We start from the raw sequence: 24,929 nt of genomic DNA on the forward strand, positions 1-24,929 counted from the left end.
ATTGAAGGCTTCCCTCATCTTTGGGGAAGTGCAGTCAATCTGATCTTTATTTCCTCCCTCAGAGGTCAAAGGGTTGGTGTCAGCTGCATTTAAAGAACTACAAAAGGCTCTTTCTGGTTTCACGGTCAGGCATGAGGCTTTCTATGCTTTAGCGTCAGCAGGTGCTCCTATCACATCTTCCTGCTTCCTCAGTTTAATGATCTTAGGAGGCAGAATGGAGTGTGCAGACAAACCCTCAGACTGAGGTCTGCAGTTCAAATAATTTGATGAAGCATGGCGTCTGTACGCCTCAGCAGCCCATCTGTGCAGCAGAGTTAACAACAGAAGGCTGACGAATTATTAATATTTTTAGTTTGATTCGCTCTTCAGTTCCTGATCTTACATGAGAGAAGAAAACTGAAGGAATAAGAGCGTACAACACAACTGCAGCAACTTAAAAGTCAAAATTGACTTTAAAAGAAAATTCAACAAAATAAGAAAAGGGGTTTCCAGTTACATGTTTGGATAAATTTCCTGCAGACGTCTGAATTGAACTTTAGTCACACAACTCGCACATGCTGTTACTGGACAAAAGGTGGCGCTGTTCTTAAACCACAGCTCAGCTGGGTTTTTAAACTGTCACACAATCCATGTAGATGTGTAAGAATAGAAAACTGGCTGTGTCAATTTAACAAGTTCAGAGTGTGAAACTTACAGTTTTCTATTTTCTCATTTTTAATGTAAATGCTTTTATTTTCGCAAAACTCAAGTTTTTATTTAATTAAAATATTTTTTTGCATCTCGTTTTGGTTAATGATAACTAGCCTGGTGTTAAACAACAAGCTGGGCTTAAACAATGAATACAGGACAGGAAGTGACTCATATGCATCATTAAATTATTTTTTGGTGAGCAACACTCGATGGTGTTAAATGGAGACCGCTTCGTTTTTGTTGGCAGACGTGAACTTAAAACATCGAAGCAGAAGTTGTAAAAACTCTTTGTGGACAGAGAGAGATGGAGGAGCTGTGAGACTTCACTTATAAACAAACGCTGCTCCAGAGCCCGTTTGTGTACACGAGAGAAAATAATGTACTAAAGCCGAGCTCTGTTTCACTGGCTGCTCAAAATACAGTTTCAGAGACAAGGTTTACCCGCCAAATAAACAAAAATCTCCCTGCATCACTCGATGCTTGTGCTGCAGTCTGCAGCTTGTTTTTCAGAGAGAAACAAAGCTGGAAGAGGCTAAAAAGTAAAAATGTTTCTGAGCTATCACGTGTAATTTAGAGAGTAGCTCTTTATGCAGGGGAAAGTTTAGAAGAATGATTTGTCACATCCACACAGACTCTGTGCAGGTCCAGCGAACTGCAGCACTCTTCATGGCTGTTTTCTCTCACAGGTGATGTGTTTGTTCAAGATGATGAGATATAGATACAACTCATCCAGAAAGTGTTTACAGAGCTTCAGTTTTTCTACATTTTGTTGTATTTAAACCGTATTTTTTATGTTTTATTTTTAATAAAAAGGACGCTCACGCAGACTTTTTTCCGTGTTGTCATTTTGGAGTATTGTCTGGAAAATATTGAGGTGAAATACGGCAAAATGTGGAACAACTGAAGCGCTGTGAGTAGTAGTGAAGGGAAACAGCCATGAAGAGTGCTGCAGTTTGTTAGACCTGATTTCTGTCCCATCACTGAAGTCTGCAGAGTTTTCAGACCTAACACAGAGCAGAGCACACACATGGTCAGTCTTAACGTTCAGCTGTTGTTTTAATGCAACATGAAGTCATTAAAAACATTCAGTGTTTGTTCATTTATGTTTACAACCTCTACTTTTTCAACCTTTTGTAAATACTTGAATCAGGACAAGTGAACTCTGTGTGTTTTCTGGGACTGAGTAGATTTTTAAAGTGACCTTTGAGTGACTCAAAAGTATCTGTAGGATTATTTTGTGTCTGTGTTACAGCCCTAGCAGGGCCTCCTCCTGAAGGTGCCTGTGTGGGCGTGTCCTACAATCTCTTCTGCCTGAGGTGCCACCTTTCTCTTTTACACAGCTGACTCACATCAGTAATTAAAGGTATTTAAGCCCAGGGAAAGGTGAGCTCTGGGCCAGAGTGCCATGTTAGTGGTTGCAGCTGGTGAGCTGTGTTTTTGCTGTTTACTGCTAGTGAGCTGCGTTTGGTGATTGTTTAGTCCTGCCAGTGTTTGGTGACTAAACTCTTTTTTTTTTTTTACTTACTCTTCAGTTTATTGACCAACGCCTGAGTTTTGTTTTGTTTCTTTAAATGGTGATAGCGGCTTGACCGTCTCTTTTAGTTAGTATTTGATAGAAACTTTAATAAAACTCTTTAACCAGTTTGCCTCTGTCTCCTTTTTCTGACCCGGACACTTTTTGTTACTTCCCCTTCATCGCCTGGACCCTTTTAGGGGAACGTAACATCTGCACTAAATCATTGTGTGTGTTTATTAATAAGCTTAAAAAGTTTGGTGTTGTCTTCTATCTAAGGGCTGCGTGATTCCTTCTTGACAAGCAGAAATGTGGAAAAACCTTCAGCTTTTATAGGCTCGAATAAAAACTTTAGATTTAAAATCAGCTTTAAAATCATCTCAGCTCTTTTTGAGAAATTTTCATCGGTGTCGTCCTGCTTCAGAACTACTAGAACGTCTTCAGCTCATCACGTGTCATTTCCTTCAGAGTGTTTGAAAGAAATAGTTTGTAATTTAATTTTCACATTAGTTAAAGTTTACAAGAAAATCCCAAAAGGTTGATTCTGTCCATATGGATGTAGCACAAGTCCATTAATCAAAGACTACTGATCAATGGCTATGAGTACCATTCACACAGTTGGGGAATGGCTGCAATCGCTTCATTGTAAGGTGGCGAAAGATGTACCAGAAGTCATGGCAGAGCCTCCGCCATGTTTAACACATGGCTGCAGACACTCACTGTTGGACCTCCCTCCTGGCCTCCTCCATACATACTGACAATAATGTGAGTCAAAAATTTCAAATATGTTTTCATGACTCCATCAGACCTACTGCCACTGATTTTCAGTCCAGTTCATATATAATTCAGCGAACCTCAGGTCAGAGTGAAGCGGCTTAAACAAACAAAAATAAATAATTCTTCTAAAATGGTCCAGTGTAAGGACTGGAAAGGCAGCTAATGTCTGACAAAAGAAGCTTTGAAAGACCTTCAAAAAGCTGAAGAACTACTGCTCGAAACCACTTTAAGGAATCAGTAGAAAGTCTGGCTCCTTGGACACAAATTATCAAGAGATGAGGGGTGGCTCAAGACTTTTGCACAGCACTGAATACCAAAAATGTGAGTCATCTGCTCAACAGTTGAAGCTTGACTCAAACTGGGTCATGCAGCAGGTGAACAACCCCAAGCAAAGCAGCTGATCTCCAACAGAATGACTGAAATGCTGCAGGACCCTCGAGCAATGCTGTGAACAAGAGGTCCAAAATTCCTTCACAGTGATGTGAGACGAGTCACAAAGGGAAACAGTTTCTGCAGGTAGTTACTGCTACAGCTACTGAATCATTGACTGTGGACTCAGTTTTCCACAGCACTGCAGAGTCCTGTAAGAACAGATTTAATCAAAAATGCAAACGCAGCCCTGCTGAATGACTAAAAGGATTGAAGTCTGCAGTTTGAAACACAAACCAGAGACTTGAATGTCAGTTTGGAGATAAAGTCTCAGATAATTGTGTTAAACTTTCTAATGAGCTTCACTTCAGCTCACACAGGGCTGGTGGGCCAGTAATGGCCGACGTCAAGGACTGCAGGGTGTTTTCATGAAAACGTGTCAGTAAGTCATGGCGGTTAACTGCAATACACAAGACCCAACAGTACTGCTCCGGCATCTAATGATGAAACCACGCTGTATCCTCTGGTTGGTGTTTTCTGATTTTAGTGCTACTCAGTTTACTGAAACATTACATCAGGAAGTGCAGCACAGAGGCTCGTTAGCACAGCTGGTTCCTGTTGATTGAATCATCTATTGCTCCAGCTCAAAGCAGGTAGTTTTTGTTATTACTGTACAGTTTTATGTGTCCTGGTGATTAAGTTATTTTGTAATCAGCTGCCCATCGTGTCTTTATTACTTTAGGAAGTTTGCATACAGGTAACATATCAACGCAGTCACTGAAATGAAAATGAAATACAAAGGGACTCAAATACGAAGGGAAACTGCAGCAATGTGCTAATGTGGGACATAAAAAAAGACTGATGACATTATCCATCTTTATTAAAGTAAAATTCAGTGTGGATCTTTTCTAGTAAACAGTAAAGATGGCTTTCTTGAAGAAGAAGAAAAAAAATGTTTGAAAACAAATCATTTACACCAGGTGTGTCAAAAATAAGGCCTGGGGGCCAGATTAAACTTTTACTGGTCACAGCTTTTCCTACTGATAAAGACCTCACCCACTGCCATTTGTACTCCAAATGAAATGACAGAACACTGCTGTTGTTGATTTTTTTTTAGCATTTATCAGAGAAAAATCTGTATTTAAAAAATTAAAAATCAGAATTTTAACAAAATCTTCACTTTTGAAATTACAGGAGAGTCTGGACAATGAGCTGCCAGATCTTCTGTAAATTTACAAATTTATTTATTCCATCTTAAATCAGCAAACTTTTTAAAATTTTATGTTTGACCATCTCTGATTTGAACAAAAAAATATTATCATCCAAAGTTTTACCGTATATAATGACCACAGAGAAACTTCAGAAACCTTTTTGTCATCCATCAACCCACTTTCATGTGATTTCAGAATGATTTTGTTAAATATGTGTGTCTTTTTTTAGACCACGGTCGTTCAGATTTTAGGATTTTTTTCTGTTGCTCCTGTCGAGCAGAAGATGGAATGACCCAACAGCAATATTTCTTTATCATGCAGAAAAACTGAGGTGTACAGTTAAAACGGCACTTCTTTGCCTTATATTAAGATGTGTTGGTGTAACTGTGTAGTTACACTGACAGAAAGGTCAGTTTCACTGGTCTGATTCACTTAACATCAAAGTAGCTTATGACAAAAGGAGTCTGACATCCCTGCTCAAACACAGAAAGAAAAATGAAAGTAAGCACTAAGTGAGTGGTGGCATTGCACAGTGGACTAGGAAAAATGTCTCTATGAAACACCATCAGAATAAGCATGAGGAACAAGAAGGTGACACTGAAGAAAAATGTTATGGATGAACTGGACAGTCATGATATTTCCTGTAATAATGTATTTAAACTAGTGTAGTGCCATTTTAAAGGCACTACACTGTCTATATTCTTTGATACTATCAGTGGGAAAATTGAAACCATGTCTACTCCATTTTGCAAAAAGAGGGCATTAGAAAGTATGAGATCGCGGATGGTGAAAGACGCGCCTTTGTGAGACCACAGAGTCTAAATGTAGAAAAACCACACCTGCATTTGAATGAGTTTTTCTCCTGCTAGCTGCATGCAAAGTTAGAATGGTTGCCGTCGCAGTTTGGATCCCCCCCACTCGACATGCAAGTAAAACATGATCTGCTGGAGGGAGGAGATGTTTGAAAAATGACTGTCTGTGTGTTAAATAAGACCCTGAAGGCTGAAAACCAGTCTCTCTCTGATTGTGCGGGAAGGTTTTTCTTCTCTAGAGTTTAGACCAAACCCTGAACTTTTAGAGTAAAATATGACACCGAACCTCATGTGCAGTGGTCACCGGCATGGTCTTAAATAAGCTCAGGCCAAAGTTACCTGTTCAACCATGTAACTGAATGCCGAGAATAAATCTGTCAGGGAACACTGTACTGAGCGTAAAACTGTGGCCCTTCTGTGACACCTTCCACAAGATCACGACTAACAACACACAAATCTAAGTTTGAAGGCTGTAAAACTGATGATAAAATAAACAATTCAAACAGCCCCATATGACACCATCTGTTTAACGACTGGAGACCCAATCCTGATGCTGCTGTGTGACATGGGGTCGGTGAAGGGTTGATTACATTTTTGTGCTATTCAGAGGGCCACACTGGACCCTCTGAATACTACAAACTATATTAACCCCTGAACACTCCCATCGGGTTAACAGTGAACCACTCAAATGTTGGCTGAGGGTTTGGTGTGATAAGTCTGTCACAGTCATCTGGACCTTTTGTTTTCAGATGTCCACTTAGGGGTGATAAATAAATAAAGGTGGAGAAGCTGACGACTCTATGACGAGTCTCACGCAGTTGTAAGGATGATTGATCAGATCTGACAGTTGCCGTAGACAGGACAGATGATGAGCGGAGTGGAGTTTTGGCCACCATGAAGAGTCCCGGGGCTGAAGAAAGGGCGGAGTTTCTCTTTGAAGGAGCAGTCAGTGTAGCAATGAATGAGTTGTGCGGATTCAGCATTATAAAAAGAGACCGAATGATTCTCATAATCCACAAACACTCCCACTTTCTTTGGCTGAGAGTCCACACTGAGATGGAGACGTGAGGCTTTGTACTCTCCTGCCCTTAAACATATTATCCAGAAGCCGTTCTTGGGGCTCACATACATTGATCCCTTCCTATTTATTGACTCTTTAACGACACCTAAATCCCAGGAGGTTTTCTCCTTAACCTGAACTTCATAGTAAAAGCTTTCTGAAGAGAAGCTCTGATTTCCCACAACATTAATAGCACGGTCAAATCTTTCTGGGTTGTTTGGGAGAGTTTGTGTTATGTCACCACAGCGAACTTGCTTCCCGTCCTCAGACAGGATGAGGTTGGGATGTGCTGTGTCTGGATCCAGTGTCACATCCACTGCAAACTGCCGGAGCCTGTTCAGCTCAGTCACAGCGAGAAACATCTCCATGTCTTTGCTGAGTTTTTCCTTCAGCTGAGTCACAGTTTCTTTGTAAGATGGCTGGGGGAACCTGGCTTCTGTCAGCATCTCATTTGTGAACGAGAAGCTTGGCAGGAAGTCACGTTGGTCTTTGGTAAGCTGCTCCACCTCTGCGCTCCTCTTGGTCAGCTCAGAGATTTCCTGCTCTAGCTGCTGGATTAATCCTTCAGCCTGTTTCTGTGTCATTTTCTGCTTTTCATCGATCTCTCCAATGATTTTATCCAGACTGCTCTGGACAGAGGCCACCAGCGCTTCAAACGCCCTCCTGCTGTCTGAGGTCTGTCGCTCTGCAGACTTCCTGCTGAGCTCTGCTGTGCGTCTGACTTCACAGATCTTCATCTGCTTCTCCTTGATCCTCAGATCAATTTGGGCTTTCATCTCCCTCAGTTTGGCCCTCCTTGTCTCATCATCACGTGGGAGCGCTGCAGAGATCTTGTGGTCTAAAACAAGCCAAAACAGGAAAAGCTGTAAACAACTTTTTTATTGAGGATTTTTCTCGAGCTGTATTAAATGCAATCATTCATGCAACTAATGTGAACCTTTATTTTTCAGCTCTTCATATTTTTACCTTCATTTGACTGGTTTGACAAATCCTGAACCAGATCATTTCTGTTTATCTTCCTTAAGATCTTCATGGTTTTTTGCACAGCTCCTGGACAGCGGTATTTTTGCACCATCAGATCGATCGTATCCAACCTGTCCGCTCCTTCCAGTCGGGCCTCTGGGATGGCTGGAAAACCGTTTTCCATATCCCCCTCCTTCAGGAACCACTTAAAGTTCTTGAACTGTTCAGCTGTCAGATGCTCAAGAGTGCGCCAAAGAGCTTCTTTAGTAGACGTCATTGTGGCTTCCTGATAAACCAAAAAGCAGAAATAGATGGGATGTTTGTGTTATTCTTGTATGAATATGAGCATTACGCTGCTGTGATAAAAGCTTCTTCTTGTGAATTTGTCTGCTCGCATACTTTAAATAAATATTAGAGCAATATTAAAGTGCAGTTAAGACCTAAAATGATTCAGTTTGCTTTGATTATGTCCTAAGTTTAGCTTTTGCAGTGTTGATAGCCTTCTGGATTCTTAACAAACGCAGCAGTGACACCAGATCACCGGATGCAAACTCAGTGTTTTTAGTCCTTTTCTCGTTTTAGGGGTCAGTCACTGTGCTGCTGTGTGTGTTTTTGTTCACTCCACACGAGTGAACATTTACATCCATGCATGGACTAATTTGATTGAAATTTCCACTAAATGTAGGAAAAATTGCTGTATAAATCAGGTAAATGAGCAAAAGTTTGGGTGTTTTCTTCTAAAGAAAAGAAGACAATCATCTGTGTCGGGCTCTGTGAGACGAGTCCTGACATGCTGAGTCTCAGAGAATCCAGATTATGTTACAGTTCCTTACATTTTTCTTTAATGCTCCACTGAAATGAATCATTACATTAAATATTTAAGTCTTCTTACCACTTCCAACGTGCCCAGAGAAAGTCACCACAGCTTGCTTTCCTTCCCTGCTTCTTACACGTCACATTCACAGCCTGAAAAATGTCAGTATGACATCACTCCGGACCGTCCTATGAGCTGCGCTTCATTTAAACGGTAACTCAGGTTGTTACACCCCACGTGTAAGACGTGTACGGGCAGACCAGACTGCACTATAAGAGTGCAGGAACAGGAAGGACAGCATGTGAGCACATGGGGAACCAGCAGATATTTCCTAAAAATAAGAAAACACTCAGTGAGAAGACAAAGAATGAAACATTTAATATTTCATTAAAGAATAAAGCTTAAAATGACCCCCAGTTCTTTTGACAACGTATATAATCTCCAGCCAAACTTTGAAGAATAGTTAGACGGACCTTCAGCAAAAGGGAGAAGGTCAGGGTGGATAGAGGGTTCAGAAGACCATTGCTGAATAAATGATGGGAAAAACAAAACTGGCAGAGAAAAACCAGCAACGACTCAGAGACTCGAGAAGGCAAAGAAGTGGAGAGCTGATCCAGAGCGGTTCAAGGATTTTTCAAACACCCCAGTTTTATTTTAAATGCTCACATTATTTTCTTTACACACAGAAACACATCGCACATGTCCCGTGAATCTCTCCAGTTCCTTCAGATTCAATGGCCTTCTGGTACGGACCTTGGTCTTCAGTTCACCTCACACATTTTCAGTGGGAGTGAGGGCTTTGTGGAGGTCAGCCAGTAACGTTCACAGTATTCCCACCAGCGTGGTTCAATGTTGGGATGCTCTACTTCGGGTTGTACTTCTCTCGCTTTTCTCTTTAAAAACAACATAAGCTGCGTCTCTGTGACCAAAGAGCTCCAGTTTGAGCTCATCTGAGTAACGTACTCACTTCTAGCATGAATAATCTGTCTCCAGGTTGTCCTTAGCACACTTTAGTCTCTTCTGCAAAAGTGGAGTTTTTCTTGGTCTGCGACCTCACAGTTAATTCCTGTGCAGAGTCTGAGTGATTGTTTTCATTAGCTAACTCCTTCACGAGTGTCTGGGCAGTTACTCTGAAGTCTTTAGATGTCTCTCACTTGTTTTCTTTCCAGGGTCTTTAAATTTTTTTTGCATCCTACATCTGCCAGGCTTGTTCTGTACTGTGTGGCTCTCTTTGAATGACACTTCTCACTCCAGTTCCTGACACTTGGATATCAATCTCCTCCTGTATGAGCATCTATTCTTTTAATTCAAGTCTAAACTGACGTCTTTTGTTTTAGCATTGATGCCTTCTTAGTAACAGCTCAAACCCTCGTGTAATTTTTTTTTATTTTAAAAGAATCCTCAGCAGGGGTGGATCTAGAGAAATTTTCTTAGGGTGGCAAAATCAAAGCCTTTTTTCCCCCAAACACATATGTAGGTGTTTACTTATAGTTAAAATGATTCAAATGCAGTAAGTATACACGTTTTTTCTAAAAATATAGTCTAATTCAATGTGAGTTTTGATTTTATGTACTGTGTAGCCTGTATGATAAATAAATATGTAGACCAATAAGTATAAAATCCAGAAAGCTACACAACATGGGGCGGTTCATTTACAAACACAAGTTCAACTTCAGTTTCACTGTTTTTTGTTAGAAAAAAATCAAATTGTTACATACTTAAATTACACAAAATGTCAGAAATCTGCACTGTCACGAACAAAAATTTACACTTAATTTTTCATGATTTGTTGGATTAACCCACTGAGGTCCAAAATATAACTGGCCATTGTTGAGGCGACTTGATTTTACATTTGTATTTCACCCTCAAATTGTTTTCATTTTATTTTTTCCCCTTGCCTTATTTGGTTTCATTCTTTGCAGCTCAACCTCACGACTTATCACACCAAATTTAGTTGTTTTTTCATTGAAATACTTAGTATTACTGATCTGAAATCACACAGGAAATTTAAACTCCTGGTAGTATTTTTCTACTGTAAAAAAAAAAACCCAGACATGTTGAGTCAGTTATTATTTTTATAACTTGAAATGCAAATATAAATTGTACATTTTGAAAACTTATGCACACATTTTGTAAAAATATACAACTATTTATCTAAAAATGTGTGCTTTTGTGACATTCCCTCAGGGGACATTCGTTAGTCCCCTCACTGACACACAAAACAAAACAACGACTACACGACAGACTAACTATACTAACTTCACACTAAACGTCACAAATCTCCCACATCTAAAAACTGTCTCTCTCTCACTCGCTCACTCTGGCTCTCTCCTTTACTGTCACTCCCAAAACTCTCCCCTCCCTCTTCCGAAACAACCAAATCCTACATGACTTTAAAAAAAATTTGGTCGACATGGTACATTTTTCCACCGATAGGAAAGAAGTGCCTTTTTTTCTTTTCTTTACTGTTTTCGAGCCGTCTTTAGAAAACGCTTTAAATAAACACACACACACACACACACACACACACACACACACACAAAACCGTGTTTAGAAAAAAAGCATGGCTTATATATATTTAACATAACTTCATAACTCCATAACTTTAATTACTGGCCTGTAATTAAAATTTAAAAACCGGTGTATACTTTGAAGTCCGAACTTTCACTATGAGCTGAAAAACCGAGTCAACGTGGCTGCAGCTTGTTGCTGCGTCAGCTTACATCAGTCATGTGATTTGGAGGTGCAGCGTGTCCGTGGACCACAGAGGGTTAATAACACTCACCTTCATTCCATTTCCAGAGTGTAACATCCAACCACCTGTGCGAACTCTGAAATCCCCATGGTGTTGTTCAGAATGTGCTCTGGCACAATCATGAGCATTGCTTACTACTGGAAAAAAAGAAGAAAAAAAAAAAAACGGTCTGCGCGATGGGCTGAACCATTTGTTAATGGTGGAGGGGGGTTACACTATGCAATATATTCAGTTTTAGCATTTATATTCACTGTTAACTGTAACTACGCTCAAAGTGTTAATGCTATCTTATTTTAATAAACAACACTGTTATATGCAAAACTAGGGTGGCACTTGGGATGGTAAGAGATCATTTTGGGGTGGCACTTACCCCATGCCACCCTTCTAGATCAGCCCCTGATACTCAGAACCTTCAGAAACAATGACCAGACACAGGTGTGAGGGTATCTGTGAGCTCACAGACAGTGAAGGGGAAGCTGGAGTTACACAGGTGTGCACTCACTCTGCTGTATTTTCATACAGCTGCCGTTAGATGGCGACTTAAAAGCACATTTTACTGACAGAACTTCTCAACAACTATGTTTAGTTTTTATTTAATTCATTCATACTCTATAAGATTAAAATAGGCTAATGATTCACTACACATTGAATGCCCTTCTTCTAAAGGAATCAGCTGGTTTGATAAAAACTTTAAATATGTTTCGACTGTTGGTGTTTTCATTCTAACACCAACAGTATATACAAATATATGCAAAGTATCTGTTTGCATATATTGAGGAAATTCTTTATTTTTGTGGGGGTTTTTTTCAGTATGTATAGTTATAGTAGTTTATATTATAGTAATATAAAGTGAAAGTGATTGTAGTTAGTTAATTTTTACACTGTCTGCTGGAAATTAATACCAGTCTGAGAGGCCATTAGTTTATCGTTTTCTTCCATTTTCCACTGCTTCCTTTAGGGGATGATCCGCGGGTCACTACCGCGGATCATCTGCCTCCATCTCACCCTGTTGCCAGAATCTTACCCTCTGCATGAACCTCTTCTGGGGTCTTCCTTTTTTCCTCCTGCCTGACAGCTTCATCCTCATCATCCTTTGCCAAGTATATCTACTATCCCTCTTCAACACATGTTCAAACCATGTCAGCCTCACCTCTCTAACTGCTGAAACAGTGACCATGAGGCGGTTTTATCCCAAGTCTCCATTTTTTTGTTTTCATTCTACTTTTAACTTAACCTGATGTTTGGTAAAAGCCCAAACAGGTGCTGAAAATTAAAGGTGAGCTGGGAATGATTTGGACTTTTTAAATTACACTAAAAGGTTAAAATAGTTGTGATGATAATATGTGTAATAATCTACTGACACATAAGGTGGCTGATTCTGAGATGAGTGAGAAAATAAGTTGTACCTCTGTGTGTGGGTGTTAGGTCAAAACCAGAGGGAAAGACTCACTAGGGTAGAACAGAAAATCCAACAGTGACTGGAGAAATCCTGGAGGGGTAATCGGGTACAAGGAGGCAGGTGCACTGATTGGGAAACTGGGAACAGGTGAGGAGTGAAAGCCTGGGGAATAGAGTGTACCTGGGAGAGGCCTGAGTGAGTGAGTGAATAAATGACAGAACGGAAACAGAAGGTAATGTGAATGATTAATCTGCCATCTGCTGGTTTACACTGAGGTGTAATTTGCAGCTCGCTGCTTTGTTCTCATTTATTGTCAGATGTGTGATAGAGGAACCAGGAGGAACACTATGCACAAATTCGGGCACACAAACAAATGAAATAAGAACCTGAAATAAGTTTACTTTTCAGTGTGGTGGCCTGGTGTCTTCAACTATGTATAAAAGAACCGGGGTCTAAATTGTGGTTTGGTGATCTGATTTTACCCTGAAACCAGGCTCCGCTGATGGGGAAATGACTTTGTGAGGGTTCAGGAGTTTATGTTTGAGTGAAAATGTACCAAGCAGCCTCTAAGCTTGGTAAAATGTGGAAACTCCAGAGAAGCTAGGTTGTCGCTTTCCTTACCCACCCACCTAAAAAGAAAAAAAAAGTCCTGCAGCTGGAATCAGAAACACCCACTGTATTATCCCTGCAACTGAAAGCCACCTAATCAGGATTTTCTGGCTTTTGTTACAGGTTATTTAAGACTAAAGAACCTTCTCATGCTTAAACTAATCCCATTAATCTTGCTGGAATTTTGGCTTAGTGGCTTCTTCTTGGGTAAAGTCAGATTTATATTGCTGGTTTTGCTGATGTCGGGCAGAAGATCATTCAGATCATCGGATGCTGCTTTACAAGTATAAAACTGATACAGATGGATGTGAATGTTTGAACACATCTATCCATACAACAGCAGTTGACTTATCAGAAGTCAGAACTTACGGATGAAGTGAAACAGTTTGTTTATCCTCCTTTATCCTAGTTGTTGAAGTATCATTCAGATTCTCGTCTCAGCCGAGCAGTGAGTTTAAACATGAGCTCTTTCCATATGTTGATCTTAATTTTATCTGATTATAGTAAACTGGTGGGGGAAAAAACGAGGGAATCCTGCAGGGAAAATGAAAATATATAAAAATAAAAAAAAAAGAGGAAAAGAGAGAGGAGATGTGGAAGCAGGAGGAGGAGGGTGCAGTGAGGGACACACCCTGAATGGGTGGAAACAGTAGAGCAGGCTCGTGTGTTTACTGATCTGACAGACTGTGTGTTCACTGTGCAGGAAGCTCGAGTCCTCTGAAGCAGGCGGTCGACGTGAATCGAGGGAAAAACCATGGCTGTTAACAAGTGTATCAAATACCTTCTCTTCTTCTTCAACCTTCTTTTTTGGGTGAGTATTTAAGACAACTTGAGTTCTTACAGTTTATTCACAGGTGATGGATTGGGCAGGTGTTTGCAGGTGGCGTCTGAGTTTTTGAGGCTGTTCAACAGATTTCAACTGAGTCTGATTTAAAAGTTTGCAAACCTGCCGGTTTTATTTGATTTGTGTTTGAAGCATTCAGTTTGTTTAATTTGGGCCTCGTCCCTAAATCAGTTTGACAACTGGCACAGTAGGTGTGGCATGCTGGTTTAGGAAGCTGTGATGCAACTTTCAATACTAAAGTTATTATTTATCTATTTATTTATTTCCAATATATTTCTACTTTTTCTAACTTGATTAAGATTTTTCTTAAATTTGGTCTCTTTAACCCCCAGTCTTTCCCTTTTCTGCATTCTTTGTGTGTCCTGACCTCCCTCTGTCTTTCCATCAATTGAGTAAAACTGGTTGTATCAGATTTTTCTGGCTTCACAAACAGGTATTTGTTCAGTTTCTGGGCATGGCTGTCCCCTCCGCCCCTGAGTTGAGCAATTCAGCATGATGGCGCTCCCTGGATGTTTTTGTTTTTTTGTTTGTTTTTAAACATCGCTGTTTGTAGGTCTTTGGAGGTTCACTGAAGTCTTTCTAAAAAGCACTGTTTGCATATTTTCTAAGCAATGTTTGCTCCATCCCACAGATTCTGTGCTGCTAGTAGCCCAACATGTAGCTTGACTGAGTAATTTTTGTTGTTGCTCAACACCAACCTGGTGGTGACAGGAAACATACATTATCTCTTTTTTTTTGTAGGCGGAACAATGGAAGGCCTTTATCAGCTTTGGAGCTGAAGTATTTGAGTTGCCGCTCCCACTAAAAACTTTAAAGACTTTAAGAGCACGTATTTGTGCAAGGCAAGAGTTTGTTTTCCCCGTCAGAGCCAAAACTACAAACGCTGGTGTGCTGGAAACGTAAATCTTAGTCTGACTTCACATGTAATTGTGAAGTTTTTCCCCAACAAGCGAATTGTGCTGTTAGTCAATGAGAACAGCACAAATAACCATAATTTTTCAACCATGACGTGATCAAGATTTACAAAACAGACTTTTTCTTCAGCATCACCATGCAGATAAACCCAGCAGTAAACTGTTCACACAAGTCTGGTCAAAAACTCAGGTTTCCTATAAACGTTTTCAGGCCTCGAAGTCTTTTTGAAACCACAGCTGTCACCACCTGGTGGCCTTCAGAGAGAATCCAGATCTAAAAAACTTCTTCAGTGACTTCAATGGCTAAGCCATGTTTTTATTTTTTAAACTGGTCTTTGTTTGACAATGAAAGCCAAGGCTGTTGACAATTTAATTTTATCGTCAGTTTGAAGATCAGGCAGATTAAACTGTGTGAAATAAATGACTGCAAGTCTTATTGTCTTCTGAGTCACTTCAGGTGTGTCAGCAGACCGTAGTTTCAGTGAAATCTGTGGGTTTTTAGATTATGGTGTAAGATGATGAACACTGCTCATAAAGCTGGCTTCATATGCTGTACATGATCTGCACTTATATCCGTCTGGCCAGCCCGTTCTCACTCCCGGGGCGTACCATACCGAGGTTTTGTTGCGTCCCGCGGTGTTCCTGAGGAACGCAAAGGTTATCTTCCGCGTTCTTATGGTACGCGTCGGGTTGTGGGTGAAATCCAGTGGAAGGACAGTCCCGTGGTAATACATGTTCCAGCCCTATTCTTAACCTTAACCAGCACAGAAATGACATAAAATTGTGTTTTCCAAAGCGTTTTTAAGAAAATGAACGAACATGTGTAGATTGAGTCCAAGCGGTTCTTGTGTTTTCTCATTTTTACAATCTCGTCATTTAGGAACGTGTTGGGTATCCGAAAGCGTAAAATGTTGGCGATTTGTCACCTAGCGTAAAATATTACGCGTAAGGAGTAAGAACGTGTTGGTCTGGCCGAGTGGCCCAGTTATGAAGTCATTTCTGTCGTTACAGCCTGACGAGTCGGATACGTCATTGTCTTTGGAGCACAGCCAGTCAGAACAAGCAGAAGCATGTTATCATGTTCATCTTGTGTGTGTGTGTGTGTTTGCTCGCAGGTTTAAACGTTATTCGGTCATAAACTCATGCATGTAGCTTCTGGCATTTTGTAATCCTCATCAAGCAGTGCGTCCTGTTTGAAAGGTTTCCACCTGCAGCCTGCTGTGGTTATTTTCAGGTCTTCTCTCAGATTCCCAGAACTGAAGTCAAATCGATCCCAACTTAATTACAGCCACTCAGCGGACGTGATGTGTTTACCTAATGATGGTGGCGAGGGTTGAGCAGGCCTCTTATTTTCTGTGGCGCTCGTTTAATGCTGGTTTTCATATTGTGCTCTGCTGAGAAACATCAAAGAAAGATCCTCTTTCACCACCTATCTGCTCAAACACGACTCCGCCTTGTCCTTCAAGGAACTTTTAAGGTCTTTCTGTACAGCACTCAGCCACAGAAACCACTGCAGACCAGCCCTCAGGAAGCATTACTGCAGCACTCAGCACCGACCAGAGGCACAGAGCCGAGTGGCATTAGTGTTGAGCTTTATCAATGTTTTATGTATTTTTCATAACAAAGAGGACGCTTGTATACATTATTATTAAAGCAGCTGTCAGTAAACCTGCTGCTAGAACTGAATATTTCAAAGGAAATCTAATAAGCCAGCCGTGGATAATGGTGAAGTGAGGCACAGATATGGTACCACAAAATGGGTGACCACTCTCCTTTGGGTTTTTTTTTTCCATCTTATAGATTGAATAAGGTAAAAAAATGATTAGATGATGATGAGATTTAGAACATCCTGAATGACCACAGAGACGAACTAGAGGAAGATCCAAATGCAAAACGGCCACACAGCTGGCTCTCCCCTGGGTTCTGTGTCTGTGAGGCCTGTTTTGTGTCCTTCCTCTATTATCCTTGCCACCAATCCAGCTGATTCTCTGTGAGCACTTTCTGAATTTAATTTAATTGAGTTCAGAGACAACATTTGTACAAATCAGTCCAAGTGTCACCTTTTGTTGGGATGTTTGAACAAGTAAAAAAGAGGAACTGTACTGTGTCATTTTAAAATGTTGCTTCCTTGTTTATGTGAAGAGCTTCATTATTTCCTGAATAATAATAATAATAATAAAAAAACTTAAATAACTGGAAGTTTGGGTGGGTTACCATCGGATATGACTTGACAGTCCACTTGAAGCAGTGTCTCAGAAACCTCACTGAGGGAGGCGTTTACAGTTTCGGTGGTCACATGGCATTGCAAAGCTCTGTGGTTACTAGTAGCCACACTGCAGTGTGTGTGTGTTGTGAAATGACGATGAGTCTCCAACTGTGAATCAGTGCTAAGGAATTAACCACCCTCATTCCTTGCTTTTGGGAACATGCCCAATCATGACGTACTCACTGCTTTTACTCCTGATTTAACCATCTAAATTCTTTTAGTCGGAGTCGATTAAATACCAAACGATTACTGTAGACTAAATCTAAAGTGTAGAAGTCTGTCATGTTTTTACTGATGAGTTGCTCCACATGGTTTATTCTTCTTGTCTTTGACATTGAGAAATGTGTTCACATGTCTCTCTTCTCTTCCTCCCACGCGTTGACATTTTGTCATGCTTTTATGAGAAACAACTTCTGATTTGCGGACTTCCAAATTCCTCTCACCTTTCTGCGTAACATAATTACTCTAGGTGGATCTTGTTTGTCTAGAATATGTTTGACTCGTTTTTCTTCAGTGACAAAAATGTCAGTACATAGATCCAGCACGTATCAATTTGATATGATACCGACGTTTGTATTTGTTTTTTCTATAATATTCAGCACTAATAGTCTGAGGTCAAGATTAACCTGTGTGCATGCGCCCTGTCACTGGGATCTCTAATCTTAATCTTTGTTGGGTTTTTCCCGTTGTGGTGGAGTAATGGTAAATAATTAACAGGCAACGTTACCCTTGAAAGGCACTTAAAGGTTAAGTTGTGCATGTCGTGAAATTACTCATAAAAAGGACAAAACTGTGTGACGACAACAACACGTGAACAGACTTCAGTGGTTTCCCATTACATTAACAGAGCTAAGAGGGCCCCACGTGTCTGCCTCTGTGGGTTGTGGTTAAAAAGGTTTTAAATCAGAATCTGAGTACTTTATTAATCCCTGAGGAAATCGTGTGGTAAATGTGAGAAAGAATAAGTTGGGATGAATTCCTGACGTAGTTTATAGTTCATATAGGCTTCGGCCTTTATTTCTGCTGCTCCCTGGGGCGGGTTCGTCTCTGATAGCATGTTGCTCTGCAGGTTTTCTCCTAACAGAAAGTCTCTCTGCGTGTATGTGCTGTGATGATCCCCTGCAACCGTCGCCAACGCCTCCCAAAGAAAACAATGACTTTGTTTGGGTGTGTTGTTCCACTGATAAAGCAGGTGAAACACTCCTGTGCTGCACGCCCACTCACCTGACAAAGGACTGTTCCCAGTTATCGGTACTGATTTGCACACACTCTCCTGGAAGTTGTGAGACCCAGAACCAAATGTCTGACTCTGCAGGTGGGACACGTCTGTGTTTTTGGCCTCTATTCGTTCTTTACTACATGAGGGCAGATGTCTCAACAGCAAATGTAGAGTCCAAAAACTGAGTTTTGTTATGTTTCACCTCGGGCAGTATCGCCATCAGCAGGGTTTTGTTTGTTGTTAAACCAGACTGAACGTCACTTTGCTGTCATCTGCCCAAAAGATGTCTACGACTTGTTTGTGTGTGATATCGAGGACGATTGAAAGCACGGGAAATGACACAGAGCGTTTTTTTTTTGTTTTTTTTTTTTTTGGGGGGGGGGTTTGAGGAGCTCCGACTTGTTTTAATTCTGCATATGTTATGAGTTTGTCATTTTTGTTAATCTCATAATGATCTGTACAGCTTTCCTCTGTGCACTTGGTCAAGACTTCTCCCGTCACAGATTTTCAAACAAAATGATTTTAAAAGGGGAAAGCAGCAGCCCAAATATGACAAAACTGTAAACCTTCTCAAGCTTTCACTGCTTCTAATCACCAGTTTTACTTTTTAAGTGAATTAAATGACTTTGTGTGTCAATATGCAGGGGTTACAGCTAAAATGCTTTATGAGTGGGAATATGAGAATATTTTAAATGCTCAAACACTTTTCAGTATAGAAAATGTTTGTGCAGAAAAGGTTTCCCCATAAAGAACTTGAAGTGTGTGTCCTTCCTGCCGTTATGACCTTTTAATGACTTTGTTCTTAGAAATGAGCACGTCCCTCCGACTTCATCTGAAAGTCCATCTTTTGTCTTTTAAATCTAATTGTAGCCACAAGGAGAAAACAACCTCAATGTGTTTTTCAGTGTACAAAATGTACTATAGGAAACAGACGATCTAGGAAGTCAATGCTATGCTGCTGCTTAACATTCCTGTGATTGACTAGGAACCTGACCCTGCTGTATATCTGTGACCTTTTTAATCACGGAAATCTACTTTCCCCCAGCTGGGCATGTTTTCGAGGAACTGACCCAGAACACGTGCACAGGGAAAGAGCTGACTCTAACTTTAAATCACTAATTGTGACCTTTTTAAAGTTAACCAGGGTTTTACTTTTAGAGATATTTGAGCAATGTTTGTTCCAGCCGCCTAAATCCTAGACACAGTCCACACAGATCAGTACCAGGGAGATAACACTACTAGCTGTTATCTCAGGTGCAGTTTGAGGTGTTGCATCCTGAAAAAAAAAAAAAAAAAAAATACACACACACACACACACACACACACACACACACACACACACACACACACACACACACACACACACACACACCTTTTGTTGGAGTGTAAAAGGGTTTTTTCATTCCTTTTTGCTCAGTCCCATCTCCCTGTTCTTCAGTTAGAAATATGTGGTTGGCGGCGAACGTTATCAAACTAACCAGACAGATGTGGCTTAATTTGGTTCACAGCTGTGACAATCTCTGCTTACTTATGCACATGTGATCAGGACCTCACATAAAAAACTCTGGAAACATGAGAAGTGTCAGATTTATTTATTTATTTGGGGGGGGCGGCAGCTCAAAGTAAGCTGGATGTGACAAAGGATCTTATGGTAACTGGTAGATGTTTTGGTAACCCTAGTCAAACCATTTATTGATTTTTATTTATTTGGACTCTGTCCCTCTATTCCTTCTGTAAGTGTTCTCTTATGATTTTTATCAAATGTATTTTAAATGTATTAATCTTATTCTAATCAGTATGATTGATGAAAATAAAGGACAATGTTGTAATTTTTACTTTAACATGATTAGGCAGTGCTGTGTCATGTCTAAATGTGATGCTGCTGCATAGCTTTGACTCTCATTACTGGAGGACATTGATAATGGCAGAATCAGAAAATCAAAATTAAAACATTAAAAGGTAGATATAAAAAAAAAAAAATTTTTTTTTCGTCATTTGCACCAAAATAAGCAATTTCAGCAACACTACACAAACAATCTTGTATTTACAAGAAAGTCACCTTTGAGTAGATGTGTCCATTTTATTCCTGCTGGTAATTGTCTGCCCCATGTTAAATATTATCATGTGTATATACCTGGAAATATTGCCATGCATTACAAATTCTGAAAACTTTTCTTTCCCCTGACTTGGATGTTAAAGGTAAGTTTTAGAGCTTTTTCCTCCAGGGAGGATTGAAGTGCTTGTTAAATGTCACAATGTCTATTTTGTTATTGCGCTGCTGCAGAGTTTCACCACCAGATGTCGCCAGATTCTGTAAAATTGGCTCATTCGGTTAATCTCCATCTTCTTCTCCCTCCAGCTGAGCGGTTGCCTCATCCTAGCCGTCTCCATCTACCTGAGAGTCAGCAAGGGTGGAAACCAGGTGAGCCAGTGATGGACTTTAAAGAGACTGCAGTATTGCATAGATGAGCACAGAAGTGCATGTTCTAAGGCTTTGTGCAGGCGATGGTGTAGTATAGTGGTGTGACAGTGGGTCTCTTCAATGGATTCCAGATGATGTGTGGACCTCTCATACAAGAATAAGTCTTTACTGTGTTTATATCATCTGTGGTAACACTCAAAAGGTGACTTTGTTTCATTCTTCAGGGAGAATATGTGGTAAATAAAACTTACTGTGATTCCAGCTTTGCCTTCAGAGCTTTATGTATCGCATCAGAGCTACTCTCATGGTCAGCAACCAGGACCAGTCATCTGAAACGTGCACTCACTTCACATTGACTTTATCCTTGTGTATTTTTCCATCTGTCACTCAGACATTCATCACATTTTCTCTGATCACACGTAAACTATTCCATAAAGACAAACTTCAACATCCTCTCTAACACATATAGGTGCTTTTAAAACTTTAGATCAACCTTTGACTTTGCCTTTGACTTCCACCTCATCTGTCCACAGATCACCGATCAGTACTTCCCTGCAGTCAACCTGATGATTGCCATCGGCACGATCATCATGGTTCTCGGCTTCCTGGGCTGCTGTGGAGCCTACAGAGAGAGCCGCTGCATGTTGCTGCTGGTGAGCATCACATTTTGATTATTTTGGGAATGTTTTTGGAGGGAGGCGAAGCAAAACACATTACTTAGTTAATGAAACCTACACTGAGGGATTGTACCGACACACATACCTGATGTTCAGTAACTGAAACTTTTGCCAACTGCTGGTGGGTTTCTATCTATGTTGAAGTTATTTCAGCTAAGTTGTAAGATTAAAAAACTGAAATATGTTGGTTTGTTACTATGACACAAATGTTTTTGTCGATTAAAAAGATGTGTGAACTTTAGGTGGACAGAACACACATTTTGCTTAACTTTTCGCCTCAGCAAGTCTTACAAAAATTGTTGATCTATATCATGTGTGTTCCCTCAGTTCTTCATCTTCCTTCTCATCATCTTCATCCTCCTGGTGGCAGCAGGCATCGCAGGAGCTGTGAGCCAGAATAAGGTAAAAATAGCGACTATGTGACTACTTAATTTTATTTTTGATGAGGCTCAAACGTCAAGTTGCGTTTCTGTTTGCAGATGGAAGACTGGGTGAACAAGCAGTTGAAAGATATGTTGCCACTTGCAAAACAACCTGACACGGTGAAAAGTGACCTGAAGAATCTGCAGAAAGATGTAACTAACACACACAGTTTTTCTTCAGTAATACAGAAAGACTTTCCTAGACGCAGTCAATCAGATACACGAGTTAACCTAAATCTTGAAACACACTTGTGGTATTTGAATGTGCTGGTATTATACAGGGTATCTCATTGTATTTACATTTCCTGAAGCCCAACATGTAACCCAAAAATGAATAACCAGTTGCCTGCTGCTCACACATGACCAGGGGGAATAAACTAAAATGCTGGGACATCAAATTTAAGATGAACTGTGCCTGAATACAGATCTACACGTCATGAGATTGACTGTGCATACTGCACACATCCACCAGAGGGCACTGTGCATTCAACTGCCTGCAAGTCTGTCAGTGGTATGATGCAATGTAAATACATGGTGACAAATGTCAGTTTCCCAACCCTGAGGCATCTCTATGAGGTCTTGAACATCCCACGGAGCACTATTCAAGTGATCATTCAGAAATGGAAGGAGTATGGCACAACTGTAAACCTACCAAGACAAGGCCGTCCACCTAAACTCACAGGCCGAACAAGGAGAGCGCTGATCAGAAATGCAGCCAAGAGGCCCATGGTGACTCTGGATGAGCTGCAGAGATCTACAGCTCAGATGGGGGAATCTGTCCATAGGACAACTATTAGTCGTGCACTGCACAAAGTTGGCCTTTATGGAAGAGTGGCAAGAAGAAAGCCATTGTTAACAGAAAACCATAAGAAGTCCCGTTTGCAGTTTACCACAAGCCATGTGGGGACACGGCAAACATGTGGAAGAAGGTGCTCTGGTCAGATGAGACCAAAATGGAACGTTTTGGCCAAAATGCAAAACGCTATGTGTGGCGGAAAACTAACACTGCACATCACTCTGAACACACCATCCCCACTGTCATATATGGTGGTGGCAGCATCATGCTCTGGGGGTGCTTCTCTTCAGCAGGGACAGGGAAGCTGGTCAGAGTTGATGGGAAGATGGATGGAGCCAAAAAAAGGGCAATCTTGGGAGAAAACCTCTTGGAGTCTGCAAAAGACTTGAGACTGACCCTAAACATAAAGCCAGGGCAACAATGGAATGGTTTAAAACAAAACATATCCATGTGTTAGAATGGCCCAGTCAAAGTCCAGATCTAAATCCAATCGAGAATCTGTGGCAAGATCTGAAAACTGCTGTTCACAAACGCTGTCCATCTAATCTGACTGAGCTGGAGCTGTTTTGCAAAGAAGAATGGGCAAAGATTTCAGTCTCTACATGTGCAAAGCTGGTAGAGACATACCCTAAAAGACTGGCAGCTGTAATTGCAGCAAAAGGTGGTTCTAGTATTGACTCAGGGGGCTGAATAATTACGCACACCCCACTTTTCAGTTATTTATTTGTAAAAAATGTTTGGACTCATGTATGATTTTTGTTCCACTTCTCACGTGTACACCACTTTGTGTTGGTCTTTCACGTGGAATTCCAATAAAATTGATTCTTGTTTGTGGCTGTAATGTGACAAAATGTGGAAAAGATCAAGGGGGCCAAATACTTTTGGAAAGCCTCTGTATTGTGACAGGCTGAACAGCAATAAGGGCTTTACTAGAACTATTACACTAGTTCCAATCCTATTTGTATTTTCTTCCCAGCTCAAGTGTTGTGGTCTTGTGAACGGAAAGACAGACTGGTCTCCAGATCCATTCCCAGAATCCTGTCGCTGCAACGTCACCAACAGTCCCACCCCTGTCCCCGGTGCTGAGTGTGGCTCAGAAGGTTACTACAGCACGGTAAGGCTGTGACTGCTGAACACTGGATTGAGCATCCCAGCAGGAATCTGATTTCACTTTATATCTGAACAAGAAATCCACACTCTTACTTTACTCTCATCGCTGAGACACAGTTAAATGAACCATAATAACCCACGCTGCTCTGCTCTCACCCTGCAGCCCTGCTCCACCCGAATCGTCAACCTGATGAAGGAGAATATGGTGATAGTGCTGGGAATTGCCTTCGGCATCGCCGTCCTGCTGGTGAGCTGACACATACAGTCACCACATCACTTCAGGGGACATTTGAGTTCACTCGATAAAAAGTCATACTCTAATTTTTAAGTTTTTTTTTTTCTCTTGATAGAAAAATTGTAGAACATGCAAAAAGCAGATTAATTAATTGGCATTAAGTCAATTTTATTTATATAGCGCCAAATCACAAAAACAGTTGCCTGGGGGTGCCTGATTCCTCTTGTAGAACCAGGTTTAGGGAGCGCCAGCTGTCTGCTGCGACCAGCTGGGGGTGAGGGGGAAGGGGATGGGGCAAAAGACCCGCCATGTGGAAGAGACCCAAAGATTAACAATTACCATTTTTATATTTTCTTTTGTCTTATTTTATTAAAGTTTTAATAATGAGTCATTTGTTGTTCCTGCAGATTTTCGGCTTGGCTTTCTCCATGGCTCTCTACTGTCAGATCAGCAAGAAGGACGGACCTACCACCAACGCCTGAGGCACCATCATCTCTGCCCAAATGTAACCACAATATATCCTCTGCTAATCTAACTCATCCTGTGCTTTCACTGTGAAGAAGCGCACTGAGATTAAAGCCTCTTATACACTAGTATGGAGTCCCAATGGTTACCAAAAAATACACTCTATATAATCTGTATTTTGTGTAAAAGGCATTATGTTACCTGAAATGATAAAATAGTTTGTGTCTGAGAAGCGGGCAGCTTTAGAAATTACCCAGTAAATGCAAAGTAAATAACTGTAATATAATTAACTGGTGTTGATTTAGAATTTCCCAAACCTTTAACTGTTATGAGTATGTTGGTTATGATTTGATTGTGTATTTGACGATGTACGGAAGCCAATTTAAGCCAAAAATATTTAGTCAATAGCCAAGTTGGTGCACAAAATAAAAATTAGTTTCTCATGTTCTCTTAAAAGTGACTTTTTGCTTGTTTGTCACGTTTCCTTTTTTTTTTTTTTTTTTTTTTTTTAAACTTTTGAAAATGTCAATCTGGTTTATATGGTTTATTTTATTTTTTTTAAGGTAAGTGTATAGTCTGGATTTTTC

The 24,929-nt window shown here is 40.5% G+C and overlaps 2 protein-coding genes across 2 annotated transcripts; one reads left to right on the forward strand and one right to left on the reverse strand.

Annotated features, from left to right (window-relative positions):
* Positions 1-4,211: 4,211 nt before the first annotated feature.
* On the reverse strand, positions 4,212-11,087 carry LOC146689358 (putative E3 ubiquitin-protein ligase TRIML1). The gene is made up of 4 exons (XM_085437402.1): positions 10,995-11,087; positions 8,288-8,540; positions 7,399-7,681; positions 4,212-7,270 (listed from the first exon to the last, which is right to left on the reverse strand). Exons 3-4 carry the CDS (start codon positions 7,670-7,672, stop codon positions 6,207-6,209), a joined length of 1,338 nt encoding a protein of 445 aa, XP_085293528.1. The 5' UTR covers positions 7,673-7,681; positions 8,288-8,540; positions 10,995-11,087; the 3' UTR covers positions 4,212-6,206.
* A 2,554-nt stretch (positions 11,088-13,641) lies between these two features.
* Positions 13,642-24,802, forward strand: LOC146689359 (tetraspanin-8-like). Its single transcript, XM_085436701.1, has 8 exons — positions 13,642-13,783; positions 20,575-20,637; positions 21,171-21,290; positions 21,642-21,716; positions 21,794-21,889; positions 23,509-23,646; positions 23,806-23,889; positions 24,285-24,802. The coding sequence occupies exons 1-8, from the start codon at positions 13,727-13,729 to the stop codon at positions 24,357-24,359; spliced, it is 708 nt and encodes a 235-aa protein (XP_085292827.1). The 5' UTR covers positions 13,642-13,726; the 3' UTR covers positions 24,360-24,802.
* Positions 24,803-24,929: the final 127 nt, after the last annotated feature.

This window comes from Copadichromis virginalis, linkage group LG17 (assembly GCF_057382275.1).
Source record: "Copadichromis virginalis isolate Kocher_CV1m ecotype Utaka linkage group LG17, C_Virginalis_male_GT1.1, whole genome shotgun sequence".
NCBI classification, from domain to species: domain Eukaryota; kingdom Metazoa; phylum Chordata; class Actinopteri; order Cichliformes; family Cichlidae; genus Copadichromis; species Copadichromis virginalis.